We start from the raw sequence: 20,291 nt of genomic DNA, 5'->3' as shown, positions 1-20,291 counted from the left end.
TAGAGCAAAGTATATTTTAAGAATAACACTTCAACTGAAAACAAAGCAACCTCAAGTCAAATTCAAATATAATCTTATCTTAGGGAATAAAAACATAATGAGCTGAGACAGGCCCACTTTTTCACTTTGTACAAAAAGAAGAGGCGGAGAGAAAGAGTTTCTCCTCAGGCGCTCCTAGACACCACTGTTTATAATGCAGAAACAGCGGGTGCACATGGTTTCAACTCCAGCTTTTTTTCTACATGAACTGTAAAATCACACTACTGACAGTTTTAGAATACCCACATGGACTTTTGTTCTTTGGCTACCCAACAATGAAATCTCTTCCTATTTTGGGGAAAATGTTATGATGTTCAGGACTGCATCCAAGAAGACTTCCTACGGTGTGACCGAGGTTGTTTTCTCTTCCCTGGTCTTTGTTCCTGCCCCTGTTCCAAGTCTGGGGCTTCAGCTTTAAAGCAGGTTCTACCCAACATTCTTCCAGTAAATCCTCATTCTACTTGAATTAACCTGAATCGGTTTCTGCTGTCTTCAACTAAGAATCCTAACTGGTACATAGCCCAACCTCTAAACTGAACAGAAATTCCATATGTAATGCCCTTGACAGATGATCAGATTGCCCAAGAATATTTCCAGCCACAGGGAGCTCCCTACACCCTAAGGCCAGCTGTTGCTCTGCTGGATGATTGCAGATATTACAAAGCGACTTCCTTCACTGAGATGAAATACACCGCCTTTCAGTTTCGATCCACTGCTCCACTGATCTTTGGAATAACCCACAGCAAATTCAGACCCTTCTTTGATACTATAAAAATAATATAAATAAATAACCATAATTATCTTGACTGTCAATATTTTTGACTAAACTAAAAAAAATATGATGTATAGCAATGGTGGTAAAGAACAATTAAACATTAAATCATATAGTGAGAACTTTTTATTTATTACTCCTTTAAATCTTCTAATTCAATCAGAAAAAGTTTTACATTTGGAGCTTCTATCTCATTAATACCTTTCTAATATTTGACAACATCACTATAATTATTTAATGACCTTTTCATTATATTTTCTTCTATGGCAAGCAATACCAATCTTCTACTTATAGCAATGATATAACCTTTGTCTCTAAAATTTTAAATATAAAAGTAAGTAAATTTAAAGAAAAACAAAGTAAATGATAAGAAAGGTGATGCACTGGAATGGTAAAAATCATGAGGGTGGATGTCATTGACTAACATTTGAAAATATGTTGTTTTAGAAATATTCTGCTTCACAGCAGAATAGAATGGGACAACTCCTGTGATCTAGACACTACACTTCACCGTTGAAGCCCTATTGTTCTGTGTTTTTTAGCAGTTATTCATTACTGTTGGTTCTTATCCAGGATAACTTCACTACTCATTTTCAGTACTTCACCATAAAAAATGTATTTTTCCTTCAGGATGGCAGACTATGCTTACAGCACTATACTCTCCTGTTCTTGGTTCCTATGTTTTCCATCACACGTTCTCCAAAATTCTATCAGATCTTTTTCTTGACCCCACTGGTTAGTTGGTTTGGACTCCCAAATGAACAACGTATTCATTATCCTTCTCAAGAGTCCTTAGCCCAAGATCCCACTGAGCAGGAGATCTGGGAATGTGGACTTACCTGTGGCGTGTTCTTGTAGACCTACATCAAAGGCAAGTTTATCTGTCTGGGATCTTGATGTGGTCAAACATGTTAGGTACTGTGAAACGTGAAACAGAAACATGCTAGTGAAGTCATACTCTCCATCAGATCTTGGCATCTCACTGCCATTTGGCTCCCAGTTGTCAATGTCAACATTGAGCTACTATGACAAGGGCTTATCTTGTTCATAATTATAATGCTTTTGAAATATAGTTTTATAGTATATTTAAACCTCAAAGGTGTTCTTACCTGATGACCCAATGACTTAACTTATGGGACTATTTGTTACAGAAATAGGTTTGAAATATTAAATATGCTTTAGTTCAAAGATATTCTGAGAAACTTTTAAATTGGAAACAATATAAATGGAACATAAATGCTCAACAATAATAGAAGGACTGATAAACTTTGGTACTTCGTTTTATGGAATGCTACCATTAATTGCAGCATGGAATTAATATAAAACAGTATATTTGCATAGTTAGCATGTATGCAAAATTTAAATGCCTAGCAACCAGGCTAAAGCAAATTATACCAAATGATAAGAGAAGTAAGTTTTGGACCATGGCAGAGACCATGATGACTCCCCTACTTCTATTTATTTTTTGTTTTTCAAATGGTCTGTGAGCTTTAAAACTTCTCAGATAATGTCTAGATATTTTTTTCAATTACAAAAATACATGTGAATGTTAAACTTAACAATGACTTTTAAAATCAATAAAGGAAAAAAAGCCCCCGGCTGCTCCCTGTCTCCTCCATTGAAAGGCACAGTGTCTGACCTTAGAATTAGCCTGGGAGGCAGACATGCACTTGGAACGTGCTTTCTGGGTTATACTCCTAGTTCTCTGCAGCAGGAAAATGAAGAATCATTGCATTGCACACAGTCATATCTCATAGCCTTTATTCTCAGAGATGCTCCTAAAATGAGCAGTATAGGGTTTATGTTAACTGTGAGTGGGATTTTTGAGAAAGGCAGTAAGCCTAATGACAGATAATATAAGCTTTCCTATCTCTACCATGACATTAGCCTGAGTTTTCAAGGCCAGGAGAATATACTGTTTGAGGGTTTTTTTTATTGTATATAGGTAGAAAAAGAAAGGCATTAAGGTTTTATTAACCCTTATGGATAAGCACCAGATTCTTAAAGATCAATGATCATCTTTCAGTTCTAGAGATTGTCTGGGTACAATGTTTCCCCACTTTCTAAATGTCTCCATCTCCTGCTTCGGTAACCTTCTGTTTGGTCATTTTTGTTCTCTGTCCTTTGCCATGAAGGACTACAACAGGAGAATGTTAAAGCTGAAAAGGTCAACTTCTTACCAGTGCTCAGGCAAAGAAATGCTGCAATAAATAAATTATTTAAGAGGCAGCTGCTGTTCCTGCTGCCAATTTGATAGTTTAAGCTCTGGGATGAACTTTGCAGTGTGCTGCAGGTGTAAATATGTAAAAGTGAAGTCTTGAATGAATGTAACAGCTTTCCATTAGAGCCAGAGAAAGAATACAAATGTTCCTTACACTGATAGTAAGTGAAAATGATACATGTAGGGACTAGGAGTCAATGTATGAGAATCGGCACATATTATAGTTGATTGAGATCATAACGATTCTTCTTAATGCTTCCTGCCAAAGATATGCAATATATGTATTTTACAAATTTATTTAAAATTTGAAAAAAATTTCAAGTTACATAAATTTCAAGTTAAAAAAATTTCAAGATAACATAAGTTATCACCATTTGGGTAAATTCTGGTTCTTGATCCCTAATTTGTTGTACCTTGATCAGCTTTCTCATGCATCTTGATTAACATAATATCTTCAAATTCTTCCAGGACAGAAGGCAAGGGGGACCAACCCATTTCCTTCAGCTAGTAAATTTCACAAAAATCTTATTTGATTGATTTTTTTTCTATGCTAGTTACCCTTGTGTACTCAAGCAGTCAGTAATCCCATAGTTTATTTGATCAATTCAACAAATCTTTATTGAGCATCTAGTGTGTCAAGGTACTGTACGTGGTGGGATTTAGATAAAAAAGACACAGTCCTTTTTCCTCATGGAGTGGGGAAGAGGGTGGTTGGACGTTATGCAAATGCAAATATATCATTCCAAGTTGAGGTAAGTTGTAAGGAAAGGCCAAGACAATAATGTGCTACAATTATCTACATTCCATGCCTCCCAGTACTAACTTGACCTAGACACTTGCCGGTTACCTGTACTTTTCCCCTGTTTATCTTTCCCATCCTCCCTGAATGGTAAAAGCAGACACCCAGACGCACTTACCATTCCACTGAAGGAGTGCCGCAGGAGAATCGCGTGGCCATAGAGCAGAGTCCTGTGCCCCCCTCCTTGTGCTGCCTGTGGGGAAGGAGGGGAAAATGTCAGTGCAGGCCAGGCTATGGCCTCTCTCAAGGCAAAGCAGCGTGAGAACTCTACAAGACAAACTACGAAGAAAAGACACACTGCAAAGCTCCCAAAGAACTCATTCTAGAAGAGTGGCCAGCCCACAGGCGGGGGAAGACTTGCGACCACAGTCATGCAACATCCTTGGGAGAGGGGGTGTGGGGCCAGACTTCTTCTGCAAAACGGCCCCTGCCTGGGGTCAGCAGAAACCCAGAGCTGTTCTACCAGAGCAGCATGGAGACGAGATAGGTACTGCTTACCTTCCTTTGAAACTTCTCAGAAGCATTCAGAATGAGAGAGAGAGAAACAAATGTGATGCAACTACAGCCTAGCGAGAGAAAGGCGGCTTGGGGGCAGGTGTAGGGTCACATTCTGTGACTTGTGGTCGTTTCCCTTCAAGGCTCTTGTGCCTTCTGCCCACTCACTTAAATGGGTCCTGTTAACCCAAATCTCACCAGTGAGAGACAGTGGACATTGAGGCTTTGAAAGGCAAGTTATGCAGAAATATATCCTTCAGTGGAGAGACCTCTAGGCACCTTTGCTGCCTCACCAGGCAGCTCCACTGTGGCTGTTCACTCAGTGGCAGCCCAACCAGAGGAGAGGGAGGCACAAGGGGAGAGGCAGCCTACAAAAAAGCCACCGGTGTCTGCTTTCTCCTTTTCCCGTAGCCTGATTCTCATAAAAATATCTCAATGAGACAAAAACAATTATTTACTCAAGTTATAGGTGAGTAGTTAACATGGAAAACTGAATCTACAGAAAATTCTAGAATTCCTTGGCATCAATATTTTCAACGTTTTACCTAAATCTCTCCCTGTCATATTAACCACTCCCCAGAGACAGTCAAATGATTTTGATCACACATCCCTGGGAGGGAAAGATATTTGCATGTAAACCCCTGTCCCAAATACACTCCAAAAGAGAATTCAAAGCCTCTGATTAAAATTAACCATAAAGAGAAATCATAACATTTTCCTTTTTCCTTCTAAATGCCAAGGGCACCTTTTATGCAGCACATTTTATTCAGAGTTGCAGACCCACGGCCAAAGGGGCTGGTCTGAGGTTCTGCTCCTCTCCTGAGCTCACCCTCCACCGGAGCTTGAGCAACAGACGGAGAGCTGCTGGTGGGGGCGGGGGGGAAGGCAGAGGTTTGGATAATAAAGCCTGGAGTAATTTTATTTCCACTCCATTTGGATTAACAGAATCACTCTTTCAAAGAGATGATTTTTCATGTCATACAATGAACCTAAGAAAAGAAAAAAGATAAACGCGGTATCATGTTTGAAAAAAGCTGGTAACTATATATAGCTCTCTCTGTGTGTATATAACTATATATAACTGTGGCTATGGAGATATTTAAGTGCTCTCCAGATTTTAATATTATGGAGGAATTCAATGTTCTTCACAATATTTCCAAATCGCTTGAAATCATTCGATCTAACTTTAGGTCCTGTATTTACAATACAAATGTGTTAACAGCTTATGTTAAAATTAGTCATACTAAATAATTTTCACATCTTGTCAGTCCAACTGATATTTTCACTGTACATTCGTATTATCACAAGTTAACTGATAGCTCATAACGGCTTATGTTGTGGGTGTCTGCTCTCCACACCAGTCCCACGTCTCCAACTGAACCAAAGACTAAGTGATATTTCCTAGTGTGACCATGGGTCACATCTTTCTCCACTCCATCTTCATTTCTGTCAACTTGGTGAGCAATCCTAAGTACAGAGTCAAGAGTCGCTGACCCCAAAAGGTGGCAATTCAGAGCTTGTGCACCTCCCCTTCTCTGGCACTGCTGGAAACATCTGGCCCTTGTGTCCTTTCTTATGATGACAACTGGGACTGAATGAGACATCGTAGCCCTGGAGGTTTCCTCACCTCCCGGCTCCTCCTCCTGTTAAGGCAGTGCTTCTGAGAAGCTGATGTACACAGGCAGCTGACTCCGTTTCAAAGTGTCTGTTTCACCAGGCCTGGGGTGGGGCCTGAGAGCTTGCATTTCTAACAAGTTCCGGGGCCATGACACTGATGCTACTGGCCCAGAGATCACAGTTTGAGAAACATTGCTTTCAGGAATGATCAGGCTTCAGCGCTAGAAGGGTGATCAGTGTAGAGGAGTCTTCTCTACAGAAGTATTGATCATCATCATCCTCGTGACAGCTACCGTGGGGCACACCTGTGCATCAGGTACTTTATGGACCATCATAGCTCATTCTCATAACCCTTCAAGTGAGAAATGGTTTTGCCATTTCAAATGTGAGGAATCTGAAGCTCTTGGAAGGTGTCTTTCCATATGTCACACAGCTGGATGTGGTGGCAGAGGGAACTGAACTCGGAGTTGACTCCAGAACTTGAGCTCATTTCGCTCCACTTTTCATAATATATTCATTAACCTACTGTGTGCAAAACCAGTGTACAAAGCACCAGGAAAATAGTATACAAAGATATTTCCTCAGCTCCTCAGTGAAGGTGAATTCATATAGCTGGAATTAAATGAGCTCTAATTATATGGCAGGCACAGAATTACACTAAGTGTTGTACATGAATCAACTCATTTTATCTTCTTAATTAGTGCTGGGAAGTAACTATGGTAATTATCTCCATTTAACAGCAACACAAACTGAGGCTTAAAGACATGAAGTAATTTACTTAAAGTTGTACAGTTTCGAAGTACAGGGTTGGGATTTAACAAAGACAAGGTACTTAACCATATGTTATATTGTGTCCTTCTGTATAGTCTGGTAGGGGAGATAAGACTTGTGTGTTAAAAAAAATCATGTTACAAATAGAAACAACATGCCTGGTAAAAGAATTGAAGAGCATTGGAATACACCAGGAGGGTAAATAGGATGTTAAAGAAGAGCTTTATTGAAAAAGTAGACTATAACATAGTCTACTTATAAAAGTCCCGTAACATTCTTCTGGGACTGTTGATGGGTAACAATAGCAAGAAAGAGGAACTCACATGGGCAAAGGCCTCGAGGTGGAAAGTATGAGGTATACGTGGGGACTGGAAGACATTTAGTTCACTGATCAGTGTTGGGGTCAATGGAACAAAAACAGCTGGAAACAAGTCAGGACACAGAAGCAGGGAGGTTAGGTTAAGGAGTGCTATGACTGACTGCTCGAGAGCCAAGGGGATGCTCGTGTAAGTTTTTGAGAGTGTTGCAATCAAAACTGTACCTTAGGGAGATAACCCTGACTGCAGAATGGGGGGAAAACTGGAGGTGTTAAACCTAAGGGCAGAAAAGATCATTCTCTCACTCAAGTTCCACGACAACATAAGGAGAGTGTGGAGACCAAAAACCTTGGAGTCCCCCTTACTCCCTTCTCCCTCTCATCATACTCCACAGTCAACCCAAAGCCCCTTTGGTGCCACCTTCAAATATATGCCAAGTACTCAGCACGCCACTGCTACCAGTCTAGAACAACCTGCTGCCCTGTCTCACCTGGTCTCCAGTAATGGCTCCTGACTCTGCTTCCGGCTGTGCCCTCCCCCTTTTATATTCTGAGCTAATATGGTAGCCAAGGCATCCTTTTAAGGCCATCAATCACATCACATTACTTTCTTGCTCAACCCCCAACCCCCCCGCCCTGGCTTCCCTCACATTTGGAAGTATAACATCCTCACCATGGCCTCTAAGGCCCCGCATCAGGAGTTGGCAAATTTTCTCTGTAAAAGACCAGATAGTATCAGGTCTTATATTTAGGTCTACGATCTATTTTGGGTTAATTTTTGCACATGGGGACAAACAGTAGTCTAGTTTCATTCTTTGGTATATGGCCTTCCAGTTATCCCACACCATTTATTGAAGAGGTTTTCTTTTCTCCACTGTATGTTTTTTGGCTCCCAAGAAGATATAGAAATGGCCCAAAGAAGTATGAAAAGAATCGCAATCCCCCTAGCTATTAGGAAAATGCGGATCAAAACTACAATGAGATACAACCTTACCCTGTTAGAATAATAGCTATTCTAACCTGTGATAATAGCTATTATCAACAAGACACGTAATCACAAGTGTTGGAGAGGTTGTGGAGAAAAAGGCACGTCTACTCACTGCTGGTTGCATTGTAAACTGGTACAGCCAGTATGGAAACAGTATGGAGGTTTCTCAAAAAATTAAGAACAGAGTTAGCACATGACCCAGCAACCACTATTCTGGGTATCTACCTAAGAATTTGAAAACATTTATTTGCAGGGATATATGTGCGCCTATGTCCACTGCAGCATTATTCCTGGTGGCCAAGACAGGCAAACAACCAGTGACCTTTGAAAGATGACTGAATAAAGAAGATGTGGTACATACACACAATGGAATACTACTCAGCCATGAGCAAGGATGAAATACTGCCATTTGTGACAACATGGGTGGACCCTGAGAATATCATTCAAGGTCAGGCAGAAAAAGTCAAGAACCATATGAATTCACTCATATATGGGATATAAAACTGAAAGCAACAAATTACTAAAAAAACAAAACAAAACCTCACAAACCCAGACAACAGTATGGTGGTTACCAGAGGGAAGGGGAGTGAGGGTAGTAAAGGGTAAAAGGGGTCAACTATATGCTGACAGAAGATGATTTAACTTTGGGTATGAGCACACAATGCAATATACAGATAACATATCATAAATTGTACACTTGGAACCTATATAATCTTATTAAACAATGTCATCCCAATAAACTTAATTAAAAAATAAAATGGGAAAGATGAACATAAAAACTGTTTAAAAAAAGAGAACAGATTGCAAATATTTTAGGTTTGGCAGGATATGGTCTTTCTTATAGTCTTCTTTATTTTAAACAACTTTTTCTAAATATAAACCATTTTTTATTTACAGATTCCATACATAAACAGGCCGTAGGCTGGATCTGGCTCCCTGGCCGTCCTCGCAGCCCTCCTTGATCTGGTCCGCTCCACCCCGGTGACTTCACCGCCGGCCAGAGTGCTCCCTGTCGCTCCTCTGCTCCTGCCACATGGGCCTTCCTGTGTTCGACACGCACGTGCTCCACTGCAGGGCCTTTGCACGTGCGTTTCCCATGGCCTGGAGTGCTTGTCTTCCAATATTCCCATGGCTCATTCCCACCCAATTTTTAGTTCTGTGCTCAGACATCTTATTAGAGAAGTCTTCTCTCCTTGCTCCTTCTAAAAGAACAATCACCTTTACTCTATCACATTTTTCTGCTTTATTTTTTCCTCACAGCATTTTTTATTAGCTGATATGAATTCATGTTATTTTTGATGTGCATCTACCCTCCCTAACCATGGACACAAGTGGCATGAATCTTTGATGTGTTCTCTGGCACATCAGCAGCACTTTTATCAGTGCCTGGCAACTAGGAGGCACTCACTTTCATATTTCATGTTCATTTTTCCTGAATGAATAAATAAGAACGGGAGGACGTGGTCCTCTTGTCTCCCTTTTGCAAACGGGAAAAGAGAAAACTTTCCCATGGTCCTCTTGTGAGCATGGATTAGAATTTGGGTCTAACTACAAATTCTACTCTTCCCGTTAGTTGATGCTAATTCTGGAATTACGTCCCAGAAGGGAGATGGCATGGGTCTGTTCACAGGGAGGATGCCGACGTCCAGACCACGAGGCTTCCCTGGGAGGGCAGGCCTGCCTCGCCACGAGCGACCTAGGCTGCAGCCACTGGCGGGAGGAGTACATTTCCTACGGCCTCGCGGGTGGGGGTGGGGCAGGGCAAAGCTGGTGAAGTGCCCTGATGCCAGGTCCAGAGGAAAAACGTTCCACTAGATCATTATTTCAGTCATCTTGCCAGTGATTTCAAAATTAATTCTATCACTGACATTTCCTTTGGTGGTTCCCGGAGGACACTGCCTCCTAGAACGATAAACCTGATACAGCAACAAAGAGGAGGGAGAACTCTGCTTCTCCCCAGGCACACACAAATGTTTCAAGGCTGTTCGATCTCTCAACTGCGTTCTTTTATAATCTGAAGCCCCAAATGCCACCTTGGGGGTCCCAGGCTCTGGGAAGGCTCCTTGCTAGAATTTCATGGGAATCTATCGGAACCCACGAAAGCGGCAGTGCCGCCTCGTTGGGGGCGGGGCGGGGGGGGCTTATGCAGCATCACATCACTTCCTGGATGTGTGTCTGTGCTTTCCCTCCAGACCCCACTTCTGGTCCAGTCTTTGAGGTTATCAAAGAAATACAGGAGGCTTTCCAGAAAGTCACAGGATGACATTTCCTGAACATGCTGGAGGCCCTTTCTGTTGCCCAGGAGGTTTACTTTGACACAAGTGACAACTAAATAACAATGACGCCATGTAAGAAAAAAAGAACCAAAACCAAAAGAAAAGGAAAACACCCCAATAGTACCGATAGTACAAACAGAAGCAAACAACTGAGTGTTTTCAGTTAGCAAACATAATGGAAGATTTTCTTCATGATTGCTACAAGATATCATATTTTAGGAACTTATTTAGATGATGAGCTAAACCTTTACAATGACACTGTAAACCTTAATTCTATAAAATGAAATATAATTTAGTGTCATTCTCATTGTTATATAATGAGAATACTAGTAATATTTATAAATGCTAGTTCTCCTAAATTTAACTTACAGATTTAATGTAGTTTTAATAAAAATTCCAATAGGATATTTTGGAATTGAACAAAATTTCTATAAAATTAATCTGCAAATAAACAGTAAGAAGCAAAATTCACTCTGGTAATGGTTCAAAAAGAGGACTGTAGCACAATATAGGCAGCCCCTAACCAAATCTAAAATGTAGCAAACAATAAAGCAGATTTTTAATACAATGGTGGGGGGCAAGATTATTAAACAAACCTCTCTATGATATGTAGATAGCAAATCAGAAAAGCATTCAGTAAGATCCATAGGAAATATAAAAGATTCTGTATGGATAATAGAGTTAAATATTTCATTTTAAAATTAAACTCTAAAACAAGTAGCATGTAATAAATAGTCCACATTCTTTTACAGACCTAATACTTATCCATGCTTTGAAGTACAGATGAAGTGGAAGGAAACAAAAGGCAGATTGTACCAAGATTATGAAACTTCAGAACAATGGAAGCATCAACATTTATAGACTACAGAAATTCTTTGCATCACTTTAACAAAAGGGGTAATATTGAAATGTAGGGGGAGGAAGCATCAAATAAAGAAATAGGCAAAGAATATGAGTGATTCATATCAGGAATAAAATGAAAACATTTGGAAGAGATTTTATTTCTTCTAGTTATGAAAGGAATGACAATTAAAGCAATTTTGATATATCATTTTACATCAAATAAATTTGCAAAAATGGGGGGGGGGGCGGGAAATACCCTAATGCTGTCAGAATTGCAATTTAGCCAGTGTGTTCCAATATAAGGTGACACTGAGTAAAACTCTTTTGCAAAGCAATATCAGAATACATAAAAGAGCCATAAGAAGTTCATAATCTCTGCTGTAGTAATTCTACTTACGGGAATAACTCAAAAGTAGCAAAAAAATAAAAAAAATTGTGCACACTGTTGTGATAAGAGCATTAAAGAAACCTGGAAAGAACCTAAATATCCAAAAGAAAAATATTATCTAATGAATCATGGGCTTCTCTTCAGGATGTTCTATCCTGCAACCATTAAAGACAACAATTACAGGGGCTAATGGAAACACAAAGTGTTTATGATACACCACTGTGATAAATACAGAACCCAAAATGCCTTTCACAATTTTATTTATGCAAGAGTGATAAGGAAGCCTATAAAAATGAATATAGCCACTTAGTTGGTTGCAGAACCATTAGATTTTTCCTTTTCTGATTTTTTTCTTTAACACTATTTGCCACAAGATCGTTTTAACCAAAAATATGTGTGTGCAGAGGGCATCGACATGCTGCATGTATTTAAGGAAATGGAGTGCCACAAAAGAGTTTTGTCTCTTGGTTAAAACTCCAGTTGCTCAACAAAGCCAAAGTGGCGAAGCGTTGAGGGTAGGAGGTGGGGGTAGGTGGAGCAGGGGAAAGGGGCGGAGGGAAAATGGAGACAGCTGTATTTGAACAATTAAAAAAAATAACTTTGGTTGCTCAAGGTGTGATTAATATGCTAGGATCCTCAGTAAATGACTTTACCTGCTTGAAAGATGGCTGACGATACGTATGGAGCATGCCTGCTTTCAGGCACCGATTCCCTAGTCGAGTCTAGCCCTACCCTGGTGTTGAATGGAAACCCCACAAAGGCCAAGATACCTCTGATGCCTCTCTAGCTCCCTCAGGCCCAGCTCCAGACTCTGTAGGGGAAAATCACTTACCGTAGGGAGTTACTCCTGCTTGAATCCTAAATGCCCTGGCTGTTCTGGCCGCCCTTTGGGGACCCTTCACCTGGGATCCCATCCTTGTTTGTGGAGACTTGGTTTCTAGGCTATTCCATGTTTCCCAAGGCTGCCTCCCCAGCCATCAGATTGCAGGTCCTCCTTTTCCTGCTACTACAGGCCATCACCCACTCTGGCCAAACTCCCAAGACCTCGCATTCAGTCGCCCTACTGTTCTCGGAGGGGTAAACAGATGGGACTCTCCAGCTCAAATGACACTGAAGGAACTGACGGGGCATTTTCCAAACAGGCCTTGGATTGGTAACTCATGGTAACAGACAATGTTGCCTCTTTAATAATTGTTAAAGTAGCACACTGGAATTTAGAAAATGTAGTGCAGGGGTGGGAAAACACATGCACAGGTTAGCTTGACTTGTGATTTGGAGTCAGGACCCGGGACTATGACAAAAGAAATTCAATAGCATCTTCTAGCCATCCTAATTCCCTTACTATGTTTGGAATCCTGAAACACCCAGTGCAGCACACTAAGCCCTTGTCTTCGCCACCTTTTTTGGATCAAATACTCAGCTCTTCAGGTGCTAATTGCCAAGTCCAACTTCTCCTGGGCTTCCTCCCCTGGCATATAGAAACACTATACGAATATGAAGTATCTTTTTCAGTTTGACACCGTGATTTTCTACATGCAATGGGGTGGTTAATACAGATCTAAAACCCTTATTCAGAGGTTCCTGGGCCATTGGCTACAGAAAGCCATATCATCAGGATGGAATGCCCTGAAGGAGTTGCTGCTCTTTAAAAAACCCTTCTAGCAAGTGCAGGCCCTTAAGATAAATGCACTTGAAAGGGGGCCGTGTTCTTGGCATCTTTCATGGGCCTCTTGGGTATTGTTAAAACTAAAATTATGAAATAGAATCTTAATGAAGTTCAGAAAAAGAGGAGGAAGGTGTGGCAACAGACAGCCCACTTCCCCAATTTCAGCAGTCCTGGAAGGGCCCCCATGTCAGACGCTGCGAGGCACTACAGGATCCCAAAGAGAACAGGCTAAGTCTGGCTGGCACAGGGCCTGTGGCAGCCAATGCTCCCTCTGCTGCTGTGTTCTTGCTGCAAGGTCAGCAGGGTGACCTTGGCTCCAGGAGCCCCACCTCCCACGCCCCATCCCTGCTGATCACAGGACCAGAGCATGAAATGCTCCAAAAGCTGCACCCAGAAACAGGCTCTTCTCCCCTCTTTATTTTTAACAAGGGGAAATAAAGCAAACTCAAATAATCCAACCACCCACCACTGAAGGTCAAATTTACCATTCCTAGGATTTATAATTCATTGAATTCCGCCAATTCACTTTCTTGGAAGCACTCAGAATTATTTTATCCCAGTGAGAAGATTCTGGAAATCTTATTTTCGTTCATGTCATTAATTTCACAGCCATGTGGAAGTATTTCAGGACAAGGAATAAAAGGCCAGAAACTGATTTAAGAAACTGGAAGTTCCGGGTTATGAGCATGATCTTTAGCAAGAACCTGCACAACAAGAAAGAATTCCCTCCCAGGAAGATGTCCGCTTTTATTTTGGGCTCTAGACAATTCACACTCGACAGAGGAAGAGTTCCAGGCCCAAAAGAGATGGCTTCTCTTTTGCACCTGTTTGGCCCATGGGGTAAGTAGAATCTGGAGACGGTTCAGATGAACCAGGGATGGCAGAGGCGACCCCAAGTTCAGTGTTTCCTGTGAGCCCTGGAAGCCATGAGAAGGAAGAGTCCCTGGATGGTGCAGACCAGACTTACCCAGAATGCATAGCTGAAGACAACTGAGGACTCTCCTGTCAATTCTTTAAAAATAAGAGTTGCTGATCTATGAAAATGGTAGATATGTACAATCATTCTCCTTCCTTCTTTCCCAATCCGTGGTGTTTAGGGAATGAGTTAAACGACTTTTGGAGGTTCCCCTTAGGCCTGGGATTTTTTCAAACACTGATTCTCAAACAGGAGAATAAACATTCTCCACCGAGGGAACAAAGGTGGCTATTGGGGTGCCTCCGAACTGAACATGGGGCTATTCTAGGTGCATCTGTGCTTTTCTTTGGATGTAGCTGCCACAGGAAAACCACACAGCCAGAATGGCAGCTCTACCATGTGTTTATTATGGTCTCTTTGAAAAGAGCAAATTGGCAGGAGGTACTTGTCAGGGTATGAATGACATTCAGCTTGATGACAAGTATACTTTGGGAAGAGGTAGAGCAATTATTTTCTTCTCTGAATTAATTTCCCCCCTTTCTTCCAGATTTTGAAGAAACTGTCAGCCAGATTTGTTTTCTAGTCACTGCTCTAGTTTTTATTAGAACCACCCATATTCATCAGGTTTCTGATGGCGTGGTGGACCAGCGGCCACATAGAGTCAAGACTTAGAACTCTGCCCAATCATTTCCTTTCACTCAAGGTAAAAAAAAAAAAGAAAGAAAAAAAAAGTATTTTCTACAAAGAGTTTAACACCTGAAAGTTCAGAATTCCTTGACCTGAAAAATCAGACACTGTCTCTAATCAGTTATCTTTCTAGGAAAAGCATTTACTATTCCTCTGGCCAGGTGGTTGAATTGGTTGAAGCATTGTCCCATACACCAAAAGGCTGTGGATTCAATTCCCATTTGAGGCACATACCTAGGTTGCAGGTTTGGTCTCTGGTCGGGGAGCATGTGGTATGCAACTGATCAATATTTCTCTTTCTCTCTCTCTCTCTCGCTCTCTCTCAAATCAATAAACATAGCATTTGATGAGGACTAAAAATATTCACTGTTTGTTCTGGGGATAATAAAATAGGAGCACAATTTTTATTTTTATCATAAAATTGTTCTTGAGTTCTACTGTGTGCAAACAAGTCTACCCATGTGGGCTATAAGGAAAAAAAATGAACTTGATTTTATTGTTTTGTTTGCCCCTCCTTCCTCTCTCCTGCACTCCTCTGCCTATTTTTTTTCTTTCCTGGATATCCTTTCTCAACACAACTTTTCTTTCTTTCAGTTCTCTAACCCCGTTTATACTGCTCCCAGTCATGATCTTGTTGAATAGTGATCAATTCATCCTGTTCTCTCTACATCCACATAAGCAGCTCAGGGCCAAGTTTGTATTTCGAAGAAAAACGAACAAATAAATGAATGCCTGATATTTCCTTGAAGTATATGAAGTGGCCTTGGGTGGGGAGGCTGACTCTCAGAGCTCTGTGTATGTGTGGGCCTGTGGATGGATAGGAGAACAGTTACTCCTAATACTTTACTCCTAATACTTTGTACCTGTCCATGGGACCTATGCTGGTCAGAGAGCAATGACATGATTCTTCTGAACCTCTCATGGACTGATTCTAGGGAAGCTGTTCTCAAGCCCAGCTAGCCATCATCACGACCACTGGTGCAGCTTTAAAAATGAAAACAAAGCAAGAAAAAACAAACAAACTGTAGCCCAAAGCCTGGGCCATTTCACTAAGATCCTCATTTAGTTCGTCTGTGATGGAGCTCGGGCTCCCAGGTAGTTTACATGCATGGTCAGGCTTGACAGCCACCCCTTCTAGGACTTCCCCAGCCATGGTGGACCCTTCATCCAGGTAATTGGTTTGACGCTCATGGTCAGAAAGTACTTCTCTTTTCTCAGAACCACATCTGTTCTGGGCCAGAGACTGATTTTTCCTTTAAATATTTCTCTGGAATCCCACTGAAGCAAAGAACAAATATGGTTGCTTCTCCTTGTCCTTGGAAGCTCTAGGACTAATGTTGGACCCTGTTTCTCTTTTAGCCCTGCTGCCACAGATGTGACAGGTGGAAAGACACAACTTTCTTCTGCAAAATCTCAGTGGTAAGGGCTCTAGACAATTCCAACTTGACAGAGGAGGAGTTCCAGGCCCACCACAATCACCCCTAGACCGACCCATCTTTATGGCATCTGAGGTCAGCTGCCTCAGCCACTGTCTGGACTTTCTGTTCCATCAGTCTGGACTCTACAGGGCTAGAAAGAGATGAAGTGGAGGCAAAACAAAACAAAACAGAGCAGATTACAGGGAAGGGACTTTGACTTTTCTTCTCTTACTCCTCGGTCACCCCTCTCCCATCAATCACTTCTAATCTGTTCTCACTCTGGTTTCTGTGTCCCTTGCTCTTAATGGTACACTTCTGCATTCTGCATTCTTTCTTACAATAGTCTACTTTTCTCTCTGTGTGCAAGGTGTCTTTCAGAGTTGTTTGGATCACATAACACTTGGGCAGTGCTATTCACATAGCTGATTTAAAAAGCCTACGCTTCAGGGGCCCCACTTAGGTCTAAGAGCTCCTGCAACCAACTAGTTCTTCTGTCAAAGACAAAAATAAAAGTTTTTTTTTGTGTTTTTTTTAATGTCTCCTCTGCAGATCTGTGAATGGAAAGCTGGTCCTGCACAGAACAAGCACCATCCAATCTATTTTCTCCCTGTCGTGCAGGAAGTAAACTCTTCACACTGTCATTGGGAGGATAATCTCCTGGGACCGACAGTAAAACCCAACTTCTCTTGAGCTGCAGGAAATCAGAGCAAGCTTTATAGATAAAGAGCAGAAGGCACATTAAAATTAGCACCTGCTATCTGTGTGAGGAGGACGAGAGAGGATCAGAAATACTAAGTATGGTCCACAATTTGAAAAAAAAATAATCAAAAAGTAAACAAAGCTAAGTCTCAGTTGTGATGATCCTTGCTTCCTTCAATGGTTGAAAAAATAAATTATTTTCCAGTGGGGTTGGTAGTTACCATGAATATAATGTGACAACTTCGTACAGAAAAGAACATTGCAAATAATGAACTATCTGAAAAAGAAATAAAGAAAACAATCCTGTTTACAATAGCATAAAAAAATAAAGTACTTAGGAATAAATTTATCCAAGTAGGTAAAAGATCTTTATACTGAGAAATACAAGACATTGATAAAAGGAATTGAACAAGACACAAATAAATGGATAGATATCCCGTGTTAATAGATTGGAAGAATTAATATTGTTAAAATCTCTATACTACACAAAGAGATTCAGAGAGTCCATGCAACCCTTTTTAAGATTACAAAGGCATTTTTTTTTTTAACAGAAGTAGAAGAACCATTCCTAAAATTTGAATTGAACTACAAAAGACCCCAGATAGCCTAAGCAATCCTGAGGGGAAAAAAAAGAACAAAGCTGGAGGCATTACACTTCCTGATTTCAAACTATATCACATAGCTATAGTCATCAAAACAGTATGGTGTTGGCATGAAAATAGACATGTAGATCAATGGAAGGAATTGAGAGACCAGAAGTAAACTCACACATATACAGTCAACTAATATTTGATGAGAGCGCCAAGAATAAAATACCTAATGGGGAAAAGGCAGTTTCTTCAATGAATTGTGCTGGGAAAATGGAATATTTACATATGAAAGAATGAAACTAGACTCCTATCTTATACCACTCACAAAAATTAACTCCAAATGAATTAAAGACTTGAACACAGACCTGAAGTCATAAAAATTTTAGAAGGAAACATAGGGAAAAGCTCTTAGACATGGATCTTGGCAATGATTTTTTGGATGTGACACCTGAAACAAAAGCAACCAAATCAAAAACAAACATGTGGGACTACATCACACATAAAAGCTCAGCACAGCAAAAGAAACCATCAATAAATGAAAAGGCAACCTACAGAATGGGAGAAAATACTTGGAAATCACATATATAATAAGAGATTAAATATATAAAATATATAAAGAACTCAGATAACTCAAAACAAAAGAGTCCCAAGTAATAAAAAACAAAATGGCCAAAGGACCTGAATCCTTTTCAAAAAAGGATTTTGGAGAATCCTTTTTCCAAAGAAGACAAAAAAAAAAAAAAAAAAGACCAAGAAGTACATGAAAAATACACAACATCAGTAATCATCAGGGAAATGCAGATCCAAACCACAATGGGATATCACCTCAGGCCTGTTAGAATGGCTACTATCAAAAAAATAAAAGATAACAAATGCTGGAGAACATGTGGAGAAAAGGGAACTCTGTGTTGTTGATTGTTGATGGGAATGTAAATTGGTAGAGACACCATGGAAAATGATATGGAGGTTGCTGGAAAAATTAAAAATAGAACGAGCATATGAGTCAACAATTCTACTTCTGGGTATTCATCCAAAGGAAATGAAAATACTGTGTCAACAAGATATCTGCATCCCCATGTTTACTGCGGGATCATTTATAATAGCCAAGACATGGAAACAATCTGTCAACAGATGAACAGATAAACAAAATGTGGTTTAGCTATACAATGGAATACTCTTCAGCCACAAAAAAAGAGGACAGCCTGCCATTTGCAACAAGACGAATATGCCTTGAGGTCACTATGCTAAGAGAAATAAGTCAGACAAAGACAAATACTGTATGGTATCACTTACATGCGGAATCTAAATAAAACGCAAACTCATAGAAAAAGAGATCATATTTGTGGTTACCAAGAGAGAGATGGGGAGTGGGGGAATTGGGTGAAGGCAGTTAAAAGGTACACACTTCCAGTTATAAGATAAGTAAGTATGGGGATGTAATGTACAACACGATGACTATAGGTAACCCTGCTGCATGGAATATTAGAAAGTTGCTAAGAGAATAAATCCTAAAAATTCTCATCACAAGGAAAAAAATGTTTTGCAACTATATGCGTTGGTTTAGTTAACTAAGTTTAACTAAATTTATTGCAGGAATCATTTCACAATATATGTATGTCAAGTCATTTTGCTGTACACCTTAAATTTATATAGTGTTGCATGTCAATTTTATCTCAATAAAACTGAAAAACAAAACAATACATTGTACCTGTTCTCTGCTCCTTACACTGGGAGATATTGCTGCTGACTGTCAATGATTCTCAAAAACTTGAAGAACAAATATGTTATCTACGAGAGCCAGAGGGACAAAGATTGACTCGGGCCAGGGAAGCTATAAAAATTCCTGGTAGTTTATCATGGTAAGTAATCCACATGCATCTATAGCTGCTATGCAAGCTTGAAGAATCAAGGAAGATCTCCCTTAACACACTAAGAAACTGCCATAAAAACCAGGGGATGGAAATCACATGCAGTAGGCACTCCATAAATAGAGGACAGTGCAGTACAATATAGCTGATGACCAAGGGAAATCTGTTACCTTATATGGACACAGATTCCCTTTATACAGAGAGATGCATGTGGAAAGATACATGTAAATGTGAGGAAACGTTGAGTGAGATTTGTTATTCACAAGAAAGGAAAATGCCGAGGTTTATTAATAAGATTAAAATGAATTCAATGTACTTTTTTTTTTAAAGTGCACAATGAGCCCTTATGGACAATCAGATGGGGGAAGGGATGGCAGAGCCGGGGAGCATTCTGCATTCCTGCCAGCACAGAAAAGTCATGTGAAACAAGAAATCAGGTGGAATTGGACCTATTAGCAGGAATCAGCACATTAACTTATCACTCCTGGTTGCCTTGGGAACAGCTCAATCTAATAAAAGATTGCAAATGAAGTAAACGGTGTTAGAGGTGAAGCATTCGTGACCTAGGTAACTCTGCCTGGGGGAGAGACACAGTGAAGAGTTTAAAAGGCATTTGTGCCATAATAAAAGGCAGGTTATGAGACAAGGACTTGGAATTCTATATACACAGGTTAACTTGAGATTGCATTCTTGAGAGAGCCCGGAAATACTGCAGTCCTATTGTTTCGACCGCTGACTTAGACTGAAATCAGTGCAGCTAATGATTCACGAATGTGTATATATGCCCGTTGCCCTGCACATCTAAGTAGCTGCCTAGAAGGAACAATGAACTGGGAAAGAGCAGTTTCTTATTCTCCTAGTGACCAGGGTTAATCGTCTGCAGTCCGAGAACTGTGGCTCCCACTGTGCAGACTGTTCCCCA

The 20,291-nt window shown here is 40.4% G+C and overlaps 1 protein-coding gene across 1 annotated transcript in view; it reads right to left on the bottom strand.

Moving 5' to 3' along the window:
• Window positions 1-20,291, bottom strand: part of RYR3 (ryanodine receptor 3) — a 509,318-nt gene that overhangs the window by 284,659 nt on the left and 204,368 nt on the right. The window contains 2 exon segments of the mRNA XM_054565625.1: window positions 1,651-1,729; window positions 3,950-4,024. Coding sequence (XP_054421600.1) covers window positions 1,651-1,729; window positions 3,950-4,024 — 154 coding nt within the window.

The sequence above is a fragment of the Pteronotus mesoamericanus genome, unplaced genomic scaffold (assembly GCF_021234165.1).
Source record: "Pteronotus mesoamericanus isolate MK-2021 breed Mesoamerican mustached bat unplaced genomic scaffold, CSHL_Meso_final contig_164, whole genome shotgun sequence".
In the NCBI taxonomy this organism is placed as follows: Eukaryota; Metazoa; Chordata; class Mammalia; order Chiroptera; family Mormoopidae; genus Pteronotus; species Pteronotus mesoamericanus.
This window is presented reverse-complemented; position numbering and strand designations above follow the sequence as displayed.